We start from the raw sequence: 22,016 nt of genomic DNA, 5'->3' as shown, positions 1-22,016 counted from the left end.
CACAGATGCTGCCTAACCTGCTGAGTGTTTCCAGTATTTACTAGTTTTATCTCAGAATTCCAGCATCTGCAGCTTTTCCCTTGATTTTCAGCTTTGAATGTACTCAACAACTGAGCATGCACAACTGCCCAAGATAGAAAATTCCAAAGATTTAGAAACCTCCACATTAAAATATCTCTCCCAATTGCAATCCTAAATTGCCAACACCTTATTCTGAGATCAAACCCCTGTTTCCCTGAGGAAACAGCCTCTCTGCAATCATTCTGCCAGTTCCTCCCACAATCATGTATGCTTGATTGAAATCACTACTCATTCTTTCAAACTCAAATGATTATAGGCCAATCAACCTCTCATCCCAACTAACTATATGAAGGTATACAGGAAAGTATATCCTTTCTTGGGTATGGAGACAAAAACGGTCTAAACAAAACTCTCCACAATTCCAGCAAGAATTCCTTATCATCATTCTCCATCTGCTTTGTATCAGAGTCGGATATACCATTTGCCTTTCTAATTTCTTGCTGTACCCATAATAACTCAGCTCCTTCGCACTCTCAAGTTCAGCAGCTCATATCTACTGGAGGTGCCATTTCCATGCTTCCAGTATTATCAAACACATGGTGAGGGAAATGATCAATAAAGAGACAGTAATGAAGAAGGGGACTTGAATCAAATGTTAGCTCCGTTGATTTTAGGAATAAATGCAGAGGGTGACAGCTGCTTTCCAAGTGTTATTATTAGCTGGTACATTCCTAAGTACCTTGGTAAGACTTGATTCAGAGCTTTAAAGAAAGTCGCTGTTTTAATTTAAATTTCTGTCACTTTTCTTTCATCTTCACTAATCTGCTTATTGAAATAGTCCCTCGAGAGCACACAGGGAAAATAGGGCAAGTTCTATCTGATGGAACTGAAAAAGGCACAATTCACATCTCGTCTTTCAATTATTTTTTTCTTTTCTCTCTTCCTGCATTGACTCCTTGCTGGGGTTTGCTCAGCTGCCAGTCATCAATGAGCACGTCCCATCTGAATGGAACAGATGAAACTGGCTTATCTGACCACTGGAATTGTGTATGCAGGGGAGCAGCACGATCCAACCTTTCGCTGACGTTTCTGATGACCATGTAGCCTTGTAAACATCACAAAGGAAGAGGCAGGTGATCCATTCACTTATTACCTTAAATCTTTGCCCCCTAGATGACTCATATACAGTGGTGTAGTGATCTCTGTGTCCTGTGAGAATTCAAATCCCAATATTCTCAAGCAAGGGTAAAGTGAAAACCTGTGTAAAGCAAGCACTCAGACCCTTACAAATCCAACTTAAGTTACATTACTAACTTTTCTCAGTTCTGATGAAGGGTCATTGAACTGAACCAATTTCTCTTGTTTCTCTCACATGGATGCTGCTTGGCCTGCTAAGTATTTCCAGATCTTCTGATTTTTGTCAAATTTCCAGCAACTCAGTTTTTTTTTGTTTTGACATGAATTCTTTACTTGCCTCAGTTTTAGATATTTTTTCGGCTAGTTCATAGAGTCATAAAGTCTTACAGCACAGAAACTGGCCCTCTAACCCACCCTGTCCATGCCAACCATCAAGTTCCTATCTGTACCTAATCCCATTTACCAGCACTTAATCTACAACCTTTTGTTCCTCGGTGATTCAAGTGTTCATCCAGATACTTCTTCTATGTTGTGAGAGTCTCTGCCTGCACCATCATCTCAGGCAGTGCGTTCCAAATTTCAACCACCTTCTGGCTGAAGAAAATCCTTCCTTATATCCCCTCTAAACCTCTTACTCCCTAGTTTACACCTCTGCCCTCTATTCATTTTAGCATCAACACAGGATGAGAGACAAAGCGTATCTGTATAATGTTTCCTTTCAGCTCGCCTGGTTTAGCTTCTCCAGCAAGGACGCAGCGCAGTGGTGCAGCTGATGGAGCTGCTGCCTCACAGCTCCAGCGACTTGGATTTGACCCTGATCTCCAGTGCTGTCAGTGTGCAGTTTGCACGTTCTCTCTGTGATTGCTCTGGTTTCCTCCCACATCCCAAAGATATGAAGTGTGATAGGTTAATTAGCCACTATAAATTGCCCCCGTTGGTAGAATCTGGGAGCAGCTGTTGGGAATGTGGATGGGATTAGTGTAGGATTAGTCTAAGTCTAAATGCCCAGAGCAGACTTGGTGGGTTGAAGGGCCTGTTTCCGTATCATTGAGTCAAAGACTTGGAGTTCCTTAGAGCGTAGGGGACTGAGGGGTGATTTTATAGAGGTGTATAACATCGTAGATAGGCATAGATAGGGGGAATGCACTTTGTCTTTTTCCCAGAATTGGGGTATCAAGAACTAGATGGCAAAGGCTTAAGGTTTAAGGTGAGAGGGGAAAGATTTAAGAGGAATTTGAGGAGCAACTTTTTACACAAAGGGTGGTATCTATGTGGAATGAGCTGCCAGAGGAAGTGGTTGAGGCAGGTACAATAACAACTTTTAAAAGACAGTTGGACAGATACATGGATTGAAAAGATTTAGAAGGTTATGGGCCAAACACTGGCAAATGGGACTAGCTTGGATGGGCCATCTTGGTCAGCATGGACCAGTTGGGCCGAAGGGCCTGCTTTGGTACTGTACAACTCCAGTTGTATAGCACAGCAGAACTTAGAGAGGATACCCTGGGAGAAATGTTCAGTGAGGACATATAGTTAGAATTTAGAAATTAGAAAGGGAGGATCACTTTGATGGGATTATATTATAGCCCCCTTAATAGTCAGCAGGAATTAGAGGAGCAAATATGTAAGGAAATCACAGATAGGTGTAGGAGCAAAAGGGTTGCAATAGTAGATGATTTTAATTTCCCTACTATTGACTGGGTCTGCCTTACTGCTAAGGGATTAGATGGGGCAGAATTTGTCAAGTGCATCCAGGAAAGTTTTCTGAAGCAATAAGTAGATGGCCATACTAAAGTAGGGGCTACACTCGTTCACCTCTTAGGAAATGAGGCCGGGCAAGTGTTTGATGTGTCAGTGGGGGAGCACTTTGGAACCAGTGACTATAATTCTATTAGTTTCAAGATAGTTATGGAAAAAGATAGGACAGGTCTTCCAGTTGAAGTCCTAACTTGGGGGAAGGCTAAGTTCAATGGCATTAGACAGGAACTCGCAAAAGTTGAGACTGGGAGAGGCTGTTTGGATGTGAAGGGATGTCTGGCAAGTGGGAGACTTTAAGGTAGGAAGAGTTCAAGGCCAACATGTTTATGTTAGAGTGAAGACAAGGCCAGCAAGATTAGGGAACTTTGGTTGACGAGGGATATCAAGGGTCTAGTCAGGAGAAAGGAGGCATTTGTCAGGTACAAGCAGCTGGGATCAAGCAAGTCCCCCTATGACTATGATTTATAACCTGTGATGCTCATTGACAAGGCAACCGGTGATATTTTCCAGATATCATTCAGATTATGTGGGCTGAGTGATCCCATATAGGGCAAATATAATCTCTTGTGGAGTAAGGTTCGGGAGGGAAATCTGCCCAAAAACCCCTCCCAAAAATTCTAGAAGAGCTGGCGTGTTTATCAGTGAAATCAAGAAGCAAATTTTCACTCAAAAGATAGTGGAAATATGGAAGTCTCTCCCTCAAAAGGCTGTGGAATTTGTGTCAACAGAAACATTTAAGAATGAAACAGAAAGATTTTTGTTGAGCAAGGGAATCAAGTGATGTGGAGCAGAGGCAAATAACAGAGCCAGGATGCAGATCAATAAAGATCCAGCTGAGTGGTGGAACCAGCATGTGGCTCAATCCTACGCCTCCAAAATGGTTTACATTTCACTAGTGGGATTTTCAAATAAGGCCTGTATGTTAAATAATTTAAATTAAATATTATGATAAAAAAATCTGGAGGAGAAAGCTCTCTGTGAGATTTCATACTGATCAATGAACCCATCACTTTGCACAGTTACCATGCATGAAACAAATCCGATCTTAAATCAGCTAGAGTAACTTGGAACAGTATGAGCATTTTAATGTCAGAACCAGATACTTAAAAGCAACAATTAATTGTTGAAAGTTATGCTAGTGCAGTCATTCTAAGATGCCTTTTATGGGGTAGGGAGGAAATCGAGTGAGGGTGGAGGATGTGTTCAGTGCCACAATCCTCTCTGTAGGTTGTCATAAAACATTGCTGTTTAGCCCCACTGTTAACTTTCTTCTCACTTAATGTGGCCAATCCTCAGAAGAAAGGAAGCTTGAGGCTTTGTATGTTGAATGAAAATTGACACACAGTAGATAAATCAGTGAGTGTACTCCGTATGCTCTGCCACCTTTTTTTTCTGTGATAGCCTTTTTCAGAGATGAAAGAAGACATTATTTTCCCAGTGAGACTTGTGTGTCTTTGAAATCTTTCCTACTGTCACTCTGTGATAAAACCCCTTCCTTTACATCATTATGGATTATCAATATGCCACATGAGACTTTCACCATGGCAACCAGATCAGGAGGTACCCTTAGCGTTCTCTAAATTTGCTAAATATAGCCTCTCTGCCAGGATTAAACTACAATTTCATCAGCACATGGCACATTTAGCATCAGATGATTTAAACGTGACATTATTGGATGACAAAGTGACATGTTCTACTGGGGGAAAGGAACACCACAAGCCTCGCTTCTTCTTGCATTTTTTTTCTCATCCTTCCTGACACTACCTGGTCAAACTGGGGCTGGAGTGTGAATTATCCAGCCTACCGATGGAATGCAGGACACCATTCCTCAAGGAGCTTCCAGGAATTGTGGGAAGGCATAACATGGTTAGCAGGGAGCATGCCCGGCAAGCATAGCCTTGGGGGAATTTCCAGAGCTTTATGGGGAAGGAGAGGAGGGCTTAATTTAGTGAACCGACAGCATTCCTGGTAATGTGAACATTTCCATTCATCTACCTACCTCACCCCTCCCAACCCATCCTGATTCCACCTGGCACTCCTTCCTCTCATCATGTGCATTCCATTCGTCTGCACCCTCCTTTCTGGAAGGTGCTCAATTTAAGTCCAGGAAAGTCATACAATATGGAACAGTACAGCATAGGAACAGGACCTTTGGCCCACTATGTCTGCACCAACACGACACCAAATTAAACTAAGTCTCCTCTGCCTGCACGTGATCCATATCGCTCCATTTCCTGCATATTTACGTGTATATCTAACAGCCTCTTAAACCCCATGATCATATCTGTCTCCACCACCACCCCAGACAGCCCATTCCAGGCACCTACCACTCACAGTGTAAAAAAAAAGCTTGCCCTGCACATCTCCTTTAAACCTTCCCCATCTCATCTTAAATGAGTGTCCTCTAGCATTTTACATTTCTACCCTGGGAAAAGATTCTGACTGTCCACCCTTTCTACCCCTTGCATAATTTTAAATAGAATTTTAGTAACTTCTATCAGGTCTCCCCTCAGCCTCCAGAGAAAACAACCCAAATTTGTCCAGCCTCTCCTTATCACTCATCCCCTCTAATCCAGGCAGCATCCCTGGTAAACCCTTTCTGCACCCTTTCCAGAGCCTTCACATCCTTCCTGTAATGAGGCGACCAGAATTGCACACAATACTCTAAGTGCGGCCAAACCGTAGTTTTACATAGCCGCAACATGACTTCCTTACTCATACTCAATGCCCTGACCAATGAAGGCAAGCATGCCATATGCTTTCTTTACCACCCTACCTACTTGTGTGGCCACTTTCAGTGAGCTATGGACTTGGACCCCAAAATCCTTTTGCACGTCAATGCAATTAAGGGTCCTGCCATTAACCGTAAACTTTCCCCTTACATTTGACCTCCCAAAGTGCAACACCTCACTCTTGCTTGGAGTAAGCTCTATCAATGTACTCAAACTGTTTTTTAATGGGGCAACAGTGAAAGCTTATTGAAGGAATGCAACCATTTGACAAGGGCAGGGATAAAGTAGCTGGCTTGTAAACCCAAGAGCCACAGAATAAAAGTGTCAGTGGTGATATGGATAAGCACTTGGCTTAAGGACACGTTGGAATGGTTATTTTTGGAAATGTTGTTCTTCAATGTGAAGAGATGTGGTGTTTCCCTAGGGGTCACTGCTTTCCTGACATATATTAATGACAAGGGCATGGGTTTGCTTCATAAAATTTCAAAATGTTTACGAGAGAAACTTGGAGGCATGGCTAACAATGAGGTAGATGGTCATAGGGTCATACAGCTTGGCAACAGATCCTTCGACCCATCGAGTCCATGCTGACCATCAAGCACCGGTTTGCACTCATTCCATTTCTTTCTCCCCACATTCCTGTCAATTCCTGCCCCAGATTCAAACACTCACCTACACACTAGGGCAATTTACAGTGTCCAATTAACATCCCCAACCAGGATATGGGAGGGAACCAGAGCATCCAGAGGAAACCCACATGGTCAGCCAGTAGAGCAGCCAGTTGTTTTTGCAGGTTATCTGTGTCCTCTTGATGGTCATAGCAATAAAAATCTATAGGACACAGATAAGATGGAAAGCCAGGTGGCTAATAACATTTGTACAGAGACGTATAAAGTGATACATGTTTGGAGAAAGAATAAGGAGAAACAATACCGACAAAATGGCACAGTTTTAAATGGTACACCAGAATAGTGGAAGCTGGGTGTACATTGAGTCCTAATGTCTCTACAGTCTATGCTGACCATCATGTCTATCTATACTAATCCCACTTGCCTGCATTAATTCCCTATCCCTCCACGCATTTCTAATTTAAGTACTTGTCCAGATGCCTCTTAAATGTTATTACTGTTCCTGCCTCCACCACCTCCTCTGGAAGCTCAAGTCACCAGCTACTCTTTATGTCAAAAATTTATCCCTCAGATCCCCTTTAAACCTTCTCCCTCTCACTTTAAACCTATGCCCTTTAGCTTTAGAAACACCTACTATGGGAAACAAGCTCTGGCTATCAACCCTATCTATGCCTCATATAATTTGATATACCTTTATCACGTCACCATCCAATTTCTTTCTGAAAACACTGATTAACTGTTTCAAACTTCACAAGCAATAATAATCACTCTCTGTGTAAAAATGTTTTGTCTCTCATCCTCTTTGCCTCCTTCATGATCTTGTATACTGCTGTGTAGAAGGACAAAGGACATACATTCATACAAGGACATACATTTATGTATGTCCATAAATATGTGAAGGGGCAGAATATGTTAAGAGAGCAGTTAGATGTTGGATACTGTAATTCAAAATGGAGGTGTTCAGTACAAAGGCAGGGAGGTTATGTTGAATCTTTCTGAAACACTAGTTAGACCAGACCTCAAGTATTGCTTCCAATTCTGGTTACTACACTTTAGGAAGGACATGAAAGTTCTGAAGGGGTGCAGAAGCGACTTACCAGAGTGGTAGAAAGGACAAGGGATTTCAGTTTTAAAATTAGACTGGAGAAGCTGGGGTTGTTCTCCCTGGAGTAAAGAAGATTGAGAGGAGATTTTACAGTAGTGTACAAGATCATGAAGGATAAGAGGTGCACAAGAGGAAAAGCCATTTTTACACAGAGAGTGGTTATTACCTGGATTCGCTGCTTGAGAAGATGGAAACAGAGTCAATCAGTGCTCTCAGAAGGAATTGGATGGGCACTTAAGGGCCAATAAATTGCAGAACTACAAGAGTGGGGGTGTGGAAGTGCTTTACAAGGAACAGGCACAGACTTGATGGGCTGAATGACCTCCTTCTGTTCTATAATGATTTTATCTTTGAGTTCTATGGTGTGGTTTGTACGTGTTTTATTCCCATATTCAGAACCACAACCTCCAAGACAGTGATACCATCCACCATCACTGCACTGAGTGTGATGGTCAATTCATCAACAGCAATAACAGTTTCCATTTGTATAGCACCTTTACATAAGAAAAAAAAATCCCAAGATGCTTCATCGAAATGAACAAATTGATGCCAAGACACATAAAGAGACATTAGGACAAATGAACAAGGAATTGGTCAGAGAGATGGGTTTTATGGAGAGCCTTAAGACTGGGCTCGTTTGTTAAAAAGAGGGGTGTTTGAATTACACAAAAGAGAGAGCAAGTGAGAAAGTAAGGCAACACTCCCATGATAAAAAAACATCTGTGCCGGGGAAAGTGTTGAGACATTGAAGAGATGGTAATACCAATGAACATACAGATGAGCACAGAATTATAAATGAAACCCTGAGCCCCTCACTCCCAGTCCATCTCTCAGAGGAAAGGTTCCAAACCATTGGCTTCTATACCAACCTTCAAGTATAACTTGTGCCAAGTCCTGGGCCGACACTCGTCCTTTTCTCACAAAGCACTGGTAGGCTCCTCCGTCGCTGTTGGCCATTGCATCCATTACCAGGTTCTCCTCGTTGCTCCCAGTGATTTGGACGTTCTTGCCCGGGGTGATTATCTTGCCATTCCGGTACCACTGGACCACGTACTCCTCGGCTCCAGTCACAGTGCAGGAGAGTGACACCCGACTGCCTACGCTGGTTTTCACCTTGTGTGGGCTCACCGTTGCCTTCAGTGGCTCTGTCCATTGAAATATAGGGAGAGAGAATTGAGCCCCTTCTTCCTGGAAAATCTTCCTTAAATTGTTATTGATTGTTGCTGTCTACATATATAAAAACACTTTACCTCCATGAAGCACCGTACAATTTGTGGCATACATTGGTATTGGTATTGGTTTATTATCGTCCCTTGTACCCAGGTACAGTGATAAACTTGTCTTGCATACCATTCGTACAGATCAATTCATTACATAGTGCATTAATATAATACAGAGTGCATTGAAGTAGTACAGGGTACATAGAACTAAGAGGAAGTTACAGTATGGAAACAGGCCACTAGATTAATTGGTCCATGTTTAGTGTTTATGCTTTTTGAGTCTCCCCTCCCCAACCCTTTCCATCATATCCCATCTGTATAAATCTCAGTTATATATCCAGATAGAGGAGAAACTCGCAACCTCCTGGAAACTTTGGAAATATTCATCAGATCAGGCAGCACCTGCGCTGAGAGAAACAGAGTTAGCACTTCAGGTCAGTGACCTCTCATCAGAATTGGGAAAAGATGGAGAAATAACTGGTTCCCGCACTCATTTAGCTCACTCCCAGAACGTCCTCAGTGGGCTGTCCGTGGCACTTACCCTTCCACATGCTAATAATTACCCTCCAATCGAAGAGGAAAGAAAGACTCACATTTCTACAATCCTTTTCACATCCCTTTTAGAATGTTCCAAAGTGCTTTGCAGCCAATTGAATATTCTTGAAGCGTAGTCACTCTTGTAATATAGTGTCAAAATATGAGTCTTTTCTTCCTCTTCAATTGGAGGGTAATTGTTAGGAAGCAGAGCAGCCAGTTTGACACAGCAAGCTCCCCAGAACGATAATATGACCATGACCAATAATCTTTTTTTAGGTACTATTGACTGAGGGATAAATATTGGCCAGGACGATGAGGACAACTCCTCATTTTTTTCAAAGTAGTGTGCTGGGATCTTTCGCATCCACCTAAGAAATCAATTAAGGTCTCAGTTTAGTCTCTTATCCAAAAGACGTCTGCTGTGACAGTGCAGCACTCCAACAGCACTGCACTGCACTGTGCATACCATCCCAGGCTTCTGTGCTCCAGCGATAAAAACAGAAAAATGCTGGAAACACTCAGCAGGTCAGACAGTGTCTACGTAAAGAGGAACAGTTAACGTTTCAGGTTCAGGACCCTCCATCAGGACTGGGAAAGAGAGAAAAGAAATTAATTTAGGTAGCAGAAATGGTGGGTGAGTGGGGTGGTCAGAGCAAAGAGAATATCTCTGACAGGGTGAGACTGTAAGGGGCAGTTAAAATTAGATTAAGCTTCTTTTTCTGAGTAATGTATTGCTAATAATAAGCTGAGCAGGCCGGACTGCAAAAAAAAGTATAAAGAAGGAAAAGAAAAGAAGCTAAAGCCATCAGAACAGGGTGTTTTTGCCTGTCATCATTTTGGTTCAGTTTTCCTTTGTTTCTTCTTTTTCCTTTTTTTTTATATAGCCAGGCCTGTCGGTATAGAGCAGACCATCTGTGCCTTGATATAGCAACTACAGTGATCCCCCGTACCTTGGAAGTGTGGTGGTTCAGACAGCCTGCTGTACTCTCAGAATGGTTTTGATAGCTGGTGAAACCCTACTCCCAAGGTTCATCAACTGTTAAAGCTGTCAATGCTACTCAATATTTGTGAACCTTTCTGACATTCAAAACCTCTTGTGCCCTGTCCAATAATCTTTAAAAAATTTTGGAAGATTAAAAATGACATACAGATTTTAAAAAATGTTAAAAATATTTCAACAAGTTTAATTTAGAAAAAAGCTCCACTTACCTTTCTCCCAACCATCATTTCTCCCATTAATTTGAACTCAGTTTGCCTGGTGGGCAGTTTTCCCAGCTGAAAGCTCAGAAGTCTGTGGCAGTCGGGCCATGGAACGCCAGCAATGGACACCAGGGTTCCTGACATTAGCACTGGCAACAGCTCGGAAGATTGTAATATCTCTTTCCCTGCCTGATTGATTCCTGAACCTCATCAGCAAAGGTGATGAGACCATCCCTAAATCATCTCGTCACTCTTACCAATAAGATAAACAGAATCCTTCACTTTCCCCGTGTTTTCCTTTTAAGCCACAACATCAGGTTAAAGTCTTAATTTACTGCCCAGTTGTCTGCTGATAAAGTGTTGTACAGCAAGCCTGTATTGGCATGATGTTCAGATAACATTTGCACAGCAGTCAGTTCAATTTATTTGATGCTTCAACAATATGTCCTGTTCAAAGAACTCATCAAAATGTTTATTAAAAGATAATTGGTAATCGTAAGTGGCATGCTGCTTCAATAAGATTTCAGATCACAAGAACTGAGACTGATGACTCAGTGTTTTACCCAGCAGTGACGTTCTAATGGCCTCCCATCCTCCAGCTGTTCAACAGACAAGTCATTACCCCTCTGCGTGCTGGCTTATTGCTTCCTCATCTGGCAACCCCTCAATTTTAACGTTCTCGTTCTTATTTCAATTCCCTTCATGTTCTGGTCTCTCTTTGTCTGTCTGAGATGTACAGTTCCTCCAGTTCTGGCCTCTTGAGCACCCCACTATGGGCAGCTGTGCCTTCAGCAGTCAAAATGCTCAGCTTTGAAATCCCCTCACTCCCCATGCCTCCATATCCCTATCTGTCTTTCTCCTCCTTTAAGATGCTTGTCCCAATAATTCTTGACATCAAATGTTCTTAGGTAATGCCTCAGTGATGCACATTGGAGGTTAAAATATGTTTTTAAATGCAGATTGTCTTGGTTGTTGCTTGAATTTTATTTCTGATGATTTTAATGACATTAATGAAAAAAATCCTTCAGTCTACTTAGTTATGGGCTTTGTCTGTAATGTTTCGTTTACTCAACGTGGCCTATTCCTGAACACATTATTCTTTGTCACATGAGAGATAGAGTATTACTCAATTTCATTCATTAATTTAGAAAAACAACCAGGCAGGAAGTGAGAAACATTTCTTCAGCATGATTTGCACTGCCAGATATTATCCCCATGCTCACAGTGTCTTTTGGCATTCAGTGAACTATAATGTGAGCCAGACAGCAATACCTTAAAAGGAGAAACTTGCAAGGATATAGGGATAGACCCTTTACCCATCTCTAATTATCTACCACAGATCGGGGGTGGGGGGGGGGCAGGGCAGATTTTTTGCACTATAGTCATCTATTGGAGGTATTCACATAATAGAGACTTCCAGGATGTGGACCCACTAATGATGATGTGACTTGGAGGGGAATGTGCAGTTCATGGTACCCCATTGTGTCTGCTGCCCCTGCTCTTGGTGCTAGAGGCTGTGGGTTTGGGAAGTTCCACTGGTGTGGCTGACATGAGTGCCTTCTATAGATGGTAGACACTGAAACCACAGCCACAATTGGTAGAGGGGGTGATTGGTAGATGGGGTGCCAATCAGGAAGACTGCTTTGCTCTGAATGGTGGTGACTGCATTTTCAAAGAGCCTGCACACATCTTCTTCACTACCGTATGGCTCATGGTAGTGGCGTGGAGTCATGACAACAACCTTACCCTCAATGTCAACAAATCAAAAGAGCTGGTTATTGACTTCAGGAAAGGGGGCGGTGTACATACAACTGTCTACATCAACAGTGCTGAGGTTGAGAGGGTTGAGAGCTTCAAGTTCCTAGGAGTGAACATCACCAATAGCCTGTCCTGGTCAAACCACGTTGATGCCACAGCCAAGAAAGCTCACCAGTGCCTCTACTTCCTCAGGAGGCTAAAGAAATTTGGTTTGTCCCCTTTGACTCTCACTAACTTTTATCGATGCACCATAGAAAGTATCCTATCTGGATGCATCACAGTTTGGTATGGCAACTGCTCTGCCCAAGACCGCAAGAAACCAGGGAGTTGTGGACACAGCCCAACGTGTCATGGAAACCAGCCTCCGCTCCTTGGACTCTGTATTTACCTTGCTGCCTTGGCGAAGCAGCCAGCATAATCAAAGACCCCACCCACCTGGGTCATTTTCTCTTCTCTCCTCTTCCATCGGGTAGAAGATACAGGAGCCTGAGGGCACATACCACCAGGTTCAAGGACAGCTTCTACCCCACTGTGATAAGACTATTGAACGGTTCCCTTATACAATTAGATGGACTCTGACCTCATGATTTACCTTGTTGTGACCTTGCACCTTATTGCACTGCACTTTCTCTGTAGCTGTGACACTTTACTCTGTACTGTTATTGTTTTTACCTGTACTACATCAATGCACTCTGTACTAACTCAGTGTAACTGCACTGTTGTAATGAATTGACCTCCATGGACGGTTTGCAAGACAAGTTTTTCACTGTACCTCGGTACAAGTGACAATAATAAACCAATACCAATACCAATACCAAAAGACACTGCGAGAGAGAAGACGCTATGTCAACTGATGTCAGGGTACCCGACTCTAAGAACAGCATGCTAGGGTTCCCTGAGGTCAGTAAATGCCTCTTCTACTGATGGCAGCTGGGAACCAAAGGGAGGGAAGGCTGTGCCATCCACTTACGTTTGACATTCAGACGCCCGACGACTTCTGCATTCCCGAAGCTGTTCCAGACCTCGCAGATGTAGTTCCCGGTGTCTGCAGGGACAGCCTTCACGATGAGCAGTCCAGTGACAGTCTGTCTGAACCTGCTGTCCCGTTCCAGGGGGGCGTTGTCCTTCACCCAGCGATACTTGGGCGCAGGCTGGCCAGAGGCTTTACAAGGCAATACAACCCGCTGGTCTGCCATGACCACCCGGTGACTAAATCCGTCCAGAATTGTCGGAGCAGAGTTGACTGGATCTGTTGGGAAAGTCATGGCTGCAATTTTATAATTGATATTAATTTCATTATCAAATAACAGTTGCTAAGGAGAAGCTTCAAACCTCTACTCAAAGCAAGGGAAAGGGAGGCATCTTCTGTGGAGATAGAATGAGTTAATGCTTCAGGTCAAAAGTCCTTCATCTTCATATAGAGTCATAGAAACATAGAGAGATACAGCTTGGAAATAGGCCCTCTGGCCCACTGAATGGAACATAGAACATAGAACACAACAGGTCCTTTGGCCCATGATGTTGTGCCAACATTTTATCCTGCTTTAAGATCTACCTAACCCTTCCCTCCCACATACGCCCCCCCCCCCATTTCTCTATCATTCATGTGTCTATCTAAGAGTCTCTTAAATGTCCATAATGTATCTGCCCCCACAACCTTTGCTGGCAGTGCGTTCCACGCCCCCACCACTCTCTGTGTAAAAAACTTAACTCTGATATCCCCTTTATACCTTCCTCCAATCACCTTAAAATTATGTCCCCTTGTGTTAGCCATTGTCACCGAGACTCAAGAGCCTGCAGATGCTAGAATCTGAAGCAACTGGAGGAACCTACTAAGTTCCTCCAGCTCCTTGAGTATTGCTCTGGCCCATCGAGTCCACGTCAACCGTCAATTGTACAATTACATTAATCCCATTTTATTCTCCCCTCTCCCATTCCCATTAACACACCCTCAAATTCTACCACTCACCGACACACTGGGGGAAATTTACAGTGGTCATTTAACCTCCCGACCTGCACGTCTTTGGGATGTGGGAGGAGGCCAGATCACCCGAAAGAAACCCACCCAGTCACAGGGAAAATGTTTGAAACTCCACACAGACAGCACCCAAGGTTGAACCTGGGTCTACGGCTCTGTGAGGCAGTCGCTCTACTATTTGCGACACTATAGTTGAATTCAATCGTGACATCGTTATTAAAATGCATAAGTATTCACATTCAATACTTATGCAGTTTAATAAGGTCTATTAATCCTTTTTTGGATAGAAGCTTGATGCTTTTCCCTCTAAGTCAGAATGCAGTGGAATTGATCACACAATCCATGCTGACACCATCTAGATCCTAAATCCTTCCACAGTCTTTCTGCTTTCCCACTTCTCTCCTTTAAAACCTTCTTTAAGCCCCTCTTTACTCAAGCTTTTTGTCATCCTTTCTAATGATTTCTTCTGTGAATTCAGTGTCCAATGTTCTTCAATCTAGCCTCGACATGGTCCTTAGGCTAGTTTTCTACAGTCGAAGCATTACAATAAATGTAATCAAGAAATAAAAAAACCGCAGATGCTAGAAATCTGAAATAAAAACAGAAAATGCTGGAGATATTCAGCAGGTCAGGCAGCACCTCAGGAAAGGGAAAGAATGTTAATATTTCAGGTCAATAGCCATTCATCAGAAATTGTTTAAAATATCATCAGAACTTTCAAAACATTACATGCACTGACGTTCTCTTCAATAGAAGACTTTGTTCCGCAAGCAACTAACAGCAATAGATATGAAATAGAGGTTGGACAAAAAGAAAAGTGCTAAGGTTACCAGCAATTTGAAATAAAAATAGAAAATACCGGAAACACTCAGCAGTTCAGACAGCATCCTATGGGAGAGGACCAGATTTAACATCCAATAACATCATCAGAACCATCTATGAGATTGACGTAAACAGAACCAATTGGTGCCTTCGAAAGGGAATTGCATAGCCACTTGACAGGATACTTTGCAAGGCAATGGGGAAAATGGGGGAATATGTCTGATGGCAATACTCTACCAGGAGCTGGGATAGACTCAATGGGCTGAATGGCCTCCACCTGAGCTGTAATAATTCTATAATTCTATGACTTTGTCAGTTCTCATGAGAGGGCTCTGATCCAAAATTATGTTCCTCTCTCCTTGACTATTGTCTTGATCATTGGTTGATCTATTTTACTCTCTTTATCTCGACAAATGAGATATTTTATGCTTGTCTCAACCTTGGTTCAATGTCTCCAGAGCTCCAGTAATGTGGAACTCCCTCATTTCTACAACAGGTCATCAGCCTGGAGTTCAAACTCGACCCTGGAATACATTATATTCAGACAGAATCAGAAATGCTTCCAGCTGGGCTCAGAAAACATTGGTGGAGCACATTTCTAGTTGGATAAAATATTCATATAATTCTGCATTTTATGGGACATTCTTCAAGCATGCAGATTCTTTTAACAAAATACACTGCTGCCTAAAGAGCTGAACTCAACATGGTCCTTGTTCAGTGAAGAATTAGCTGAATTTCCACTCATTCACATACGTCTCTGGTTGACACATGTTGAAGAAAAATCTCAATCCATTCCCAGGGTCCATTTTCCACAAGCCAAGATCTCAAAAGCTTGAATTGATGCATAGAAAAATGACCAGAAACATTAAACAGGTAAGGCATCACCTGTAAAAACAAAAGCTGCACTGATATTTTGGATGTAACACCGCCAGACTCAGCAGTCCTTGCACAGGGCAAAGCTACTATGTATTACATGGGGTTTTACAGCATATAATCCCGTCATTCTACCCTACAACAGTAGGCTTCATCCACCTCACCAGAACCTTTCATTGCTTTCTCACTCTTACTTCTCATTAAATGCACCTCTGCTGATCATCTCCACCACTTACTGAGGGAAGATCTTCTGAATTCTTTATCATGTCTAATAGCAACTATCTTACACTTATTGCCTCTTATTTGGACAAGTAACAATTTAATTATAATCGTTATCGGTTCTAACTAAGGGCATTCGACCTGAAGCACTAACTGTTTTTCCTTCCACAGATGCTGCCAAAGTTGCTGAGTGTTTCTAGCATTTTCAGTTTTTGTTAAATATTTTAATTATATATAACCTTCCAAATCCTTTCATGATTTGAAAGACCCCAATCAGGTCAGCTCTCAGTCTTCTCTTCTTGAGAGAGAGGACTCCCAGCCTATTCAGTAATTCCCTGATGTTTGTATGCTCTCAGTCAAGGGCATGTGTAGGAATTTAAATATGATGGCTTTTTAAACAGCACATTAAACCTACCTGCACATCCTGGTTAATGATTATTGGAGGTGACCAGGCTCCTGCTAGTCTCTGCACATGCCCCTGCTTTCAGTTCTGACATCTTCCTTATCCATCTACACTTGCACTTTCTCCTGTGCAATTCTGACAATTTTTACGTTGTTTCTCGCAAAATAATATCAAACAAAATAGGCCTTATTAACCATCAGCCCATGGGGATTTGTGAGGGAGAGGCATACCTGACACAAACAGCCTGGCGCTGTTGCTCTGCCGCGTCTCACCGGTGTATCTGTGCCGTGTGATACAGCGGTAATTGTATAAGCCATCCTCGTTCTGTACGTCTAATATATACAAGGCTCCAGTAGGCGTGATGTGGAATCTAGATCCTGAAAAACAGAATGATTTGAGAGATGATTAATTCTTTTCCTGCCAGGCTCATTATGAAACAATATTACTTTTGTCGGAATGCCTGAGTAGCAAAGCTCAATAAAGTCGAGTTGATTTAAAAATAATGTTATGCCAAGGCAGTTTTTTTTATTAGTTCCCTCATTACAACTGAGCTTTGTTTAGTTTGAAACCAATGTTTTTTTTTATTTGAATTTGCAGGATATTGTTTTATTGAATTGCTAAAATTTTCTTTCATTACTTCTTTTCGCTTGAAGAAAATCTAGAGTAAGTGCAATGAGGTGGATGTAATCCTGGTTCAGGATGCGATCACAGGTCACCGATAGTTCACAGAACATTGCCAGGGAGAGTTCAGGGCCGGCGTTTCTGTCGGCTGAATCGAGGCAGACATGTCTCTCAGGTTGAGGAGTTAGTGGTGGGACGGTAAGGAAGAACATTGAGCCCCCGGCAGCCTTACACATATAAAAGACCAGCAAAATTGGGCCAAATCGTACTGGCGACAGCCCATTGCCCAGACTCACACACTCGGTCCTCATTTGGTCCAGATGCAGAGCTCTGATTGAAATGGACCTCTGCAACCCTAGGGTCAGGTAATGAAGTGTTGCAAACCCTTATTGGCAAGAAGACACACTGCTGAGGACCCAGCTGTCCTCATCTTCCACCTCTTCCACCCACCCACTGCCCCACATCACCCCCCCCTCCCCAACCCCCACTCCCCCTCCACATTCCAGGAGAGACTGATGGCCTTTGGCAAGGCTGGCGGGCTGGCGGGACAGAGATTCAACTTCCTTCCAACACTCAGAGACATTTAAAAACTATTTAAACTGCTGTAAGTGAGAAGAGCAAAGCTTATTAAAATATTGTAAATAAAACTTAAACATTAAAAGTCAAAGAAGTAATTAAGAGCATTGAAATAAAAAAAAACAATTATTAAAAAATTAAATAACATATTATCTCCATTCTAAACATCCCCTGTAACATTCCTCATTCCTGTGCCAGGTCTGTCTGGCGTACGGTCAGAGAGGCAAATCCCAATAAGGTTGGGCTCCAGTGTTGGGTTCCGTGTGGAGTCCACCATCACAGAAGAGTGACAGGAGCACAAGCATTGTCCTGGAATTACAGCAGGTTTGTGACATGGGAGCAGCTGAGCACAAGAACCACCATTCGTAGCCAGCAGGACTCAAACTGAGATGCAAGCAGTCTGAGCAGAGAAAGGCAGCTGGAAGAGGGGGACAAGGTTTACATGGCTTATACAAAGAACTGCCACAGCAGGTCAACGGGTGCCTTCCCCTGCACCAGTTTCAGAACTTTTGTCTAATTTGCTCAGTGAATGAATAGAGAAAATATTCTGGGGACTCCAGAGACAGCAGATGCTGGAATCTGAAGCAACAATCTGTTGGAGGAACTCAGCAGGTCAAACAGCATCTGTGGGGGGGAAAGGAACTGTCAATGATTCGGATCAAAACCCTGCATCAGAATCCTTCTTTGGAAGCTAAAACAAACATTGGCATTCCCTTGGAATTTCAAAAGAGGTAGAGGATAAAGAGGGAAAGCACATAAAAAGGAATCCATCTTTGATACAGATACCACAAAATAAACAGGGCTCATTGCAAACAATTGTGAAGCCCATCACATTTGACTCCTGCTGTCTCTATTCATAATGTCACGTAATGTTGAATTGTTATTAATACTGCCTAATAGCACATTCCACAGGATGTGCATAGCTGTGTCAGTTCTGTGTTACCACGATCATTATATGAGAAGAAAGCAATGGTTTCTCTCTGTCTCTCTCCTGTTCTCACAAACCGTGTCAGAATAAATCCTTGTTAACCAATGGTCAGCAAATAGCATAGAACATCATACAATGTCCAACATCTTAACAGGTAAATAACACACAGGTAAGGGAAATTCAAGACTACAGACACAGGCTGTTGGCATACATTTCATAAAATGTTATACTCAAAGTGAACTGTGTGCAGCAACCACCTCATTTAAATCGGGTCTCTTTGTGACTATAAATTACAAGTAACTCTCAAAATTTCTTTCCAATGTGTTTGTTAACTATTGCATGATGAAAATAGTACAAGTCCTGGTTTAGTATGTTTCTTTGAAGTTTCACGCTTAAATCTCGAAGAATATGCATTGTATTTAATTTCAATGGATAGTACACTTGGTTGCTTTGGCCAATGTTCAATGGAGAAAAAATCAATTAAAGTTGTAAATTGGATCACTTATGTGTGACAGATGGTATCCTCAGGTAAATTGCTGAATGGGATAAAATCAGCCAGGGTTTGTGCTGATGTCTATTATCCAGTGAGCACCCCCACCCACCCATAAAGAGATTTGTGCATATGGTCATTGGGGAATGAGGAAAAACAGCAATGGAAGCAAAAAAATGGAGAGGAAGTGTCATTGGCCTGAAAGATTAACGCTGCTTCTCTATCCATAGATGCTGCCTGACCTGCTGAATTTTCTGTTATTTTCTGTTTTTGTTTTAGATTTCCAGCACGTGCAGTTTTTCGCTTCAGTCATTGGAGAATAATGGAATCAGATTTGACAGTGATGGCTGACATGATCAAATGGTCTCCTGTCAATCAGGCATACTGCCAGTAAACCGATCTGTGCACTTACAGCCATAGAGTCATACAGCCTGGAAACAAGCCCTTCAGCCCAACTGGTCCATGCTGACCAAGATGCCCATCCAAGCAAGTCCCATTTACCTGCATTTGGCCCATAAACTTCTAAACCTTTCCTATCCATGTACCTGACCAACCATCTTTTAAAAGTTGTTATTTGTCTCTTAAAAGTTGTTATTAAACTGCTGCTTGAAACCAGAATCTTCTGACAATTCTCACACTCCCTATTCGTAAGCTGCATGTAGTCATTTGGAATTTTAAGTATTGGTTTTGTAACTGAGTGATCTCAAGCTTGCATTTTATCATGGAAGTTGTAATATTGATTTCAATAAACCTGTGGTCTAGTAGCTCAAAAGAAAGCAAATGCATTAATCGGACAAGAAGCTGAAAGTGGGAAGCAATAGTTCTTTTTTTGAAAGCTGAGAACTTCATTGAAATTAAACATACTGGGAGCTGGAGGGAGCTCTTGGTTTTATGGCTTCTTTCCACACAAAAATATTGCATTTAATGTGAATGGAAATGGAAGTGGAGGGGTGTGAAAATATGGCTGAAATATAAGCCTGCCATGAGGAGATGCTTTGCGACAAGACTGTACTCTTTAAGACATGTTTTACATTGACAGCAAAATTACCCACTGGAACCAAATCCTGATAAGCTGTATTACAAGCAATTTAACGAGTTACACAGACAATTCAATAAATAAAATCAAACTGACATCCTAAACAATTTTTTCTCCCTTCTATCATTACTAACTCTTTCTGTTAGCTGGCCAGAACCAAATATTGAGTAAATGCATCCCAAGCATCTAAAATGGTTTATTTATATTTCACAATTTTACATCAGGAGCTTTGAAATCCTTCCATTTTAGTCCTTTGAGTTTTGGTGTGGATTAAATAATTAAGTGTTTTGTAACTTAATGATCCTGTACAATCTAATTGTACAATGGAAGGGGTTAGATAGTCTTAGGTGTGGTTTGAAGGGCGGCACAACATGGTGGGCCGAAGGGCCTGTATTGTGCAGTATTGTTCTATGGTTCTATAGTTTTAATATGGGTAGGATCTCACTGAGTGAGTGTCAGAAAGGCCAAATCAACCTGACACAGAAGATGTCACATATGGTTTATACATGAAATAAACTACTGTAAATCAAGGACACTAGGATGAGTAGTCAACATAACTGTTATTCACTAGATTCGAGAGAACTGTTTAAGCTTATAGTTTTGGTCACCCTGTTATAGGAAAGACATGGTCAAGCTAGAGATGGTGCAGGAGAGATTTAGGAGGATGCTGCCTGGACTAGAGGGCCTGTGTTATAGGGGGAGGTTGGCTACGCTGGATCTTTATTCCTTGGAGTGTAGGAGAATGAGGGATGACCTCATAGAAGTTTATAAAATCATGAGGGGTAAAGTCGACAGTCATAGTTTTTTCCCAGGGTTGGGAAGTCCATAACTAGAGGGCACAGATACAAGATAAGAGGGGAAAGATTTAAAAAAAGACCTGAGAGGTCCTTCTTTACACAGAGGGTGGTGAGTACCTGGAATGAGCTGCCAGAGGAAGTGGTCGAGGCAGGCACAATTGCAACATTTAAGAGGCATTTGGATAGGCACATGGAGGGGGAGGGGCTTGGAAGGTTATGGGCTGAATGCGGGCAATTGGGACTAGTAGGGAGGACGCTGTGGTCAGCATGGACCAGTTGGGCCGAAGGGCCTGTTTCCGTGGTGTATTACTCTAATGACTCCATCTGCTGCACAATGACAAACAGAGTATAGCGGTACAGTGGTTTAGTTACTGAACTTTCACACAGAATCCTTGACTATTCATCTGGAGGTATGAATTCAAATCCCACCACATCAGTTGCACGATTTAAATTCAAGTCAGTAAACAAATATTGATTTTTTTAAAAAGCTAGTGATAATGAAGCTGCTGGATTTATCACATATTCTGCCTCAACAAAAATCTGTTATCCCTGCCTACCCACCCACAATAAGGCAGTTGAATCTTGTGATGTATGTGGTTGACATATGTACATGTATATGGTACATGATGCACGTGCAGTATAGCTGGTTGAATAATCGAATTACACATGTTGTGACAGCTCTTCCTGTTTCTCCATACAGCCTTCATTGCTCAGGTTAGAAGTAAAGAATGCATGCACACACACAATTCTCAACTCCCTCCATAACGGGCCTATAAAGCCAGGGGCAGTTAGACATGGACAACAGCTGCCGATTTTGCCAGAGATCTCTACAGTCTGTGAGTGAATTAGAGAAAAAAAATCTTACGAAAGACCTTGCAAGCTCTAAATTGAGAGTGCAGGGTGAGTTTTTCCTTCAGCTGATATTAACACAAATAAAATACTTCAGATTTCAGCTGGAAAGGACATGAATAAATGCACAGATTCACAGATTGCCACTGCAGACCAGTTTATTGGCTGGAAAGCTCAGGCCAAATAAATATTCAGATTCAGAAGGACTATAGCACAGGAGGATGACGTTTGGCCTGTCAATTCTGTACTAACTCTATGCAAGAGCAACCCAGCGAGTCACACTCTCTTGCCCTCTCTCCATAGCCGTGCAAATTCTTTCCTTTCAGG

General features: G+C 42.2%; 1 protein-coding gene across 1 annotated transcript in view; it reads right to left on the bottom strand.

Moving 5' to 3' along the window:
• The window catches only part of LOC127569020 (cell adhesion molecule DSCAM), a 530,455-nt gene that overhangs the window by 200,982 nt on the left and 307,457 nt on the right, over positions 1-22,016 (bottom strand). The window contains exons 4-6 of the mRNA XM_052013277.1: positions 16,623-16,769; positions 13,068-13,346; positions 8,252-8,527 (exon numbers count right to left, since the gene is read on the bottom strand). Coding sequence (XP_051869237.1) covers positions 8,252-8,527; positions 13,068-13,346; positions 16,623-16,769 — 702 coding nt within the window. The remainder of the gene's footprint in view (positions 1-8,251; positions 8,528-13,067; positions 13,347-16,622; positions 16,770-22,016) is intronic.

This window comes from Pristis pectinata, chromosome 4 (genome assembly GCF_009764475.1).
Source record: "Pristis pectinata isolate sPriPec2 chromosome 4, sPriPec2.1.pri, whole genome shotgun sequence".
NCBI classification, from domain to species: Eukaryota; Metazoa; Chordata; class Chondrichthyes; order Rhinopristiformes; family Pristidae; genus Pristis; species Pristis pectinata.
This window is presented reverse-complemented; position numbering and strand designations above follow the sequence as displayed.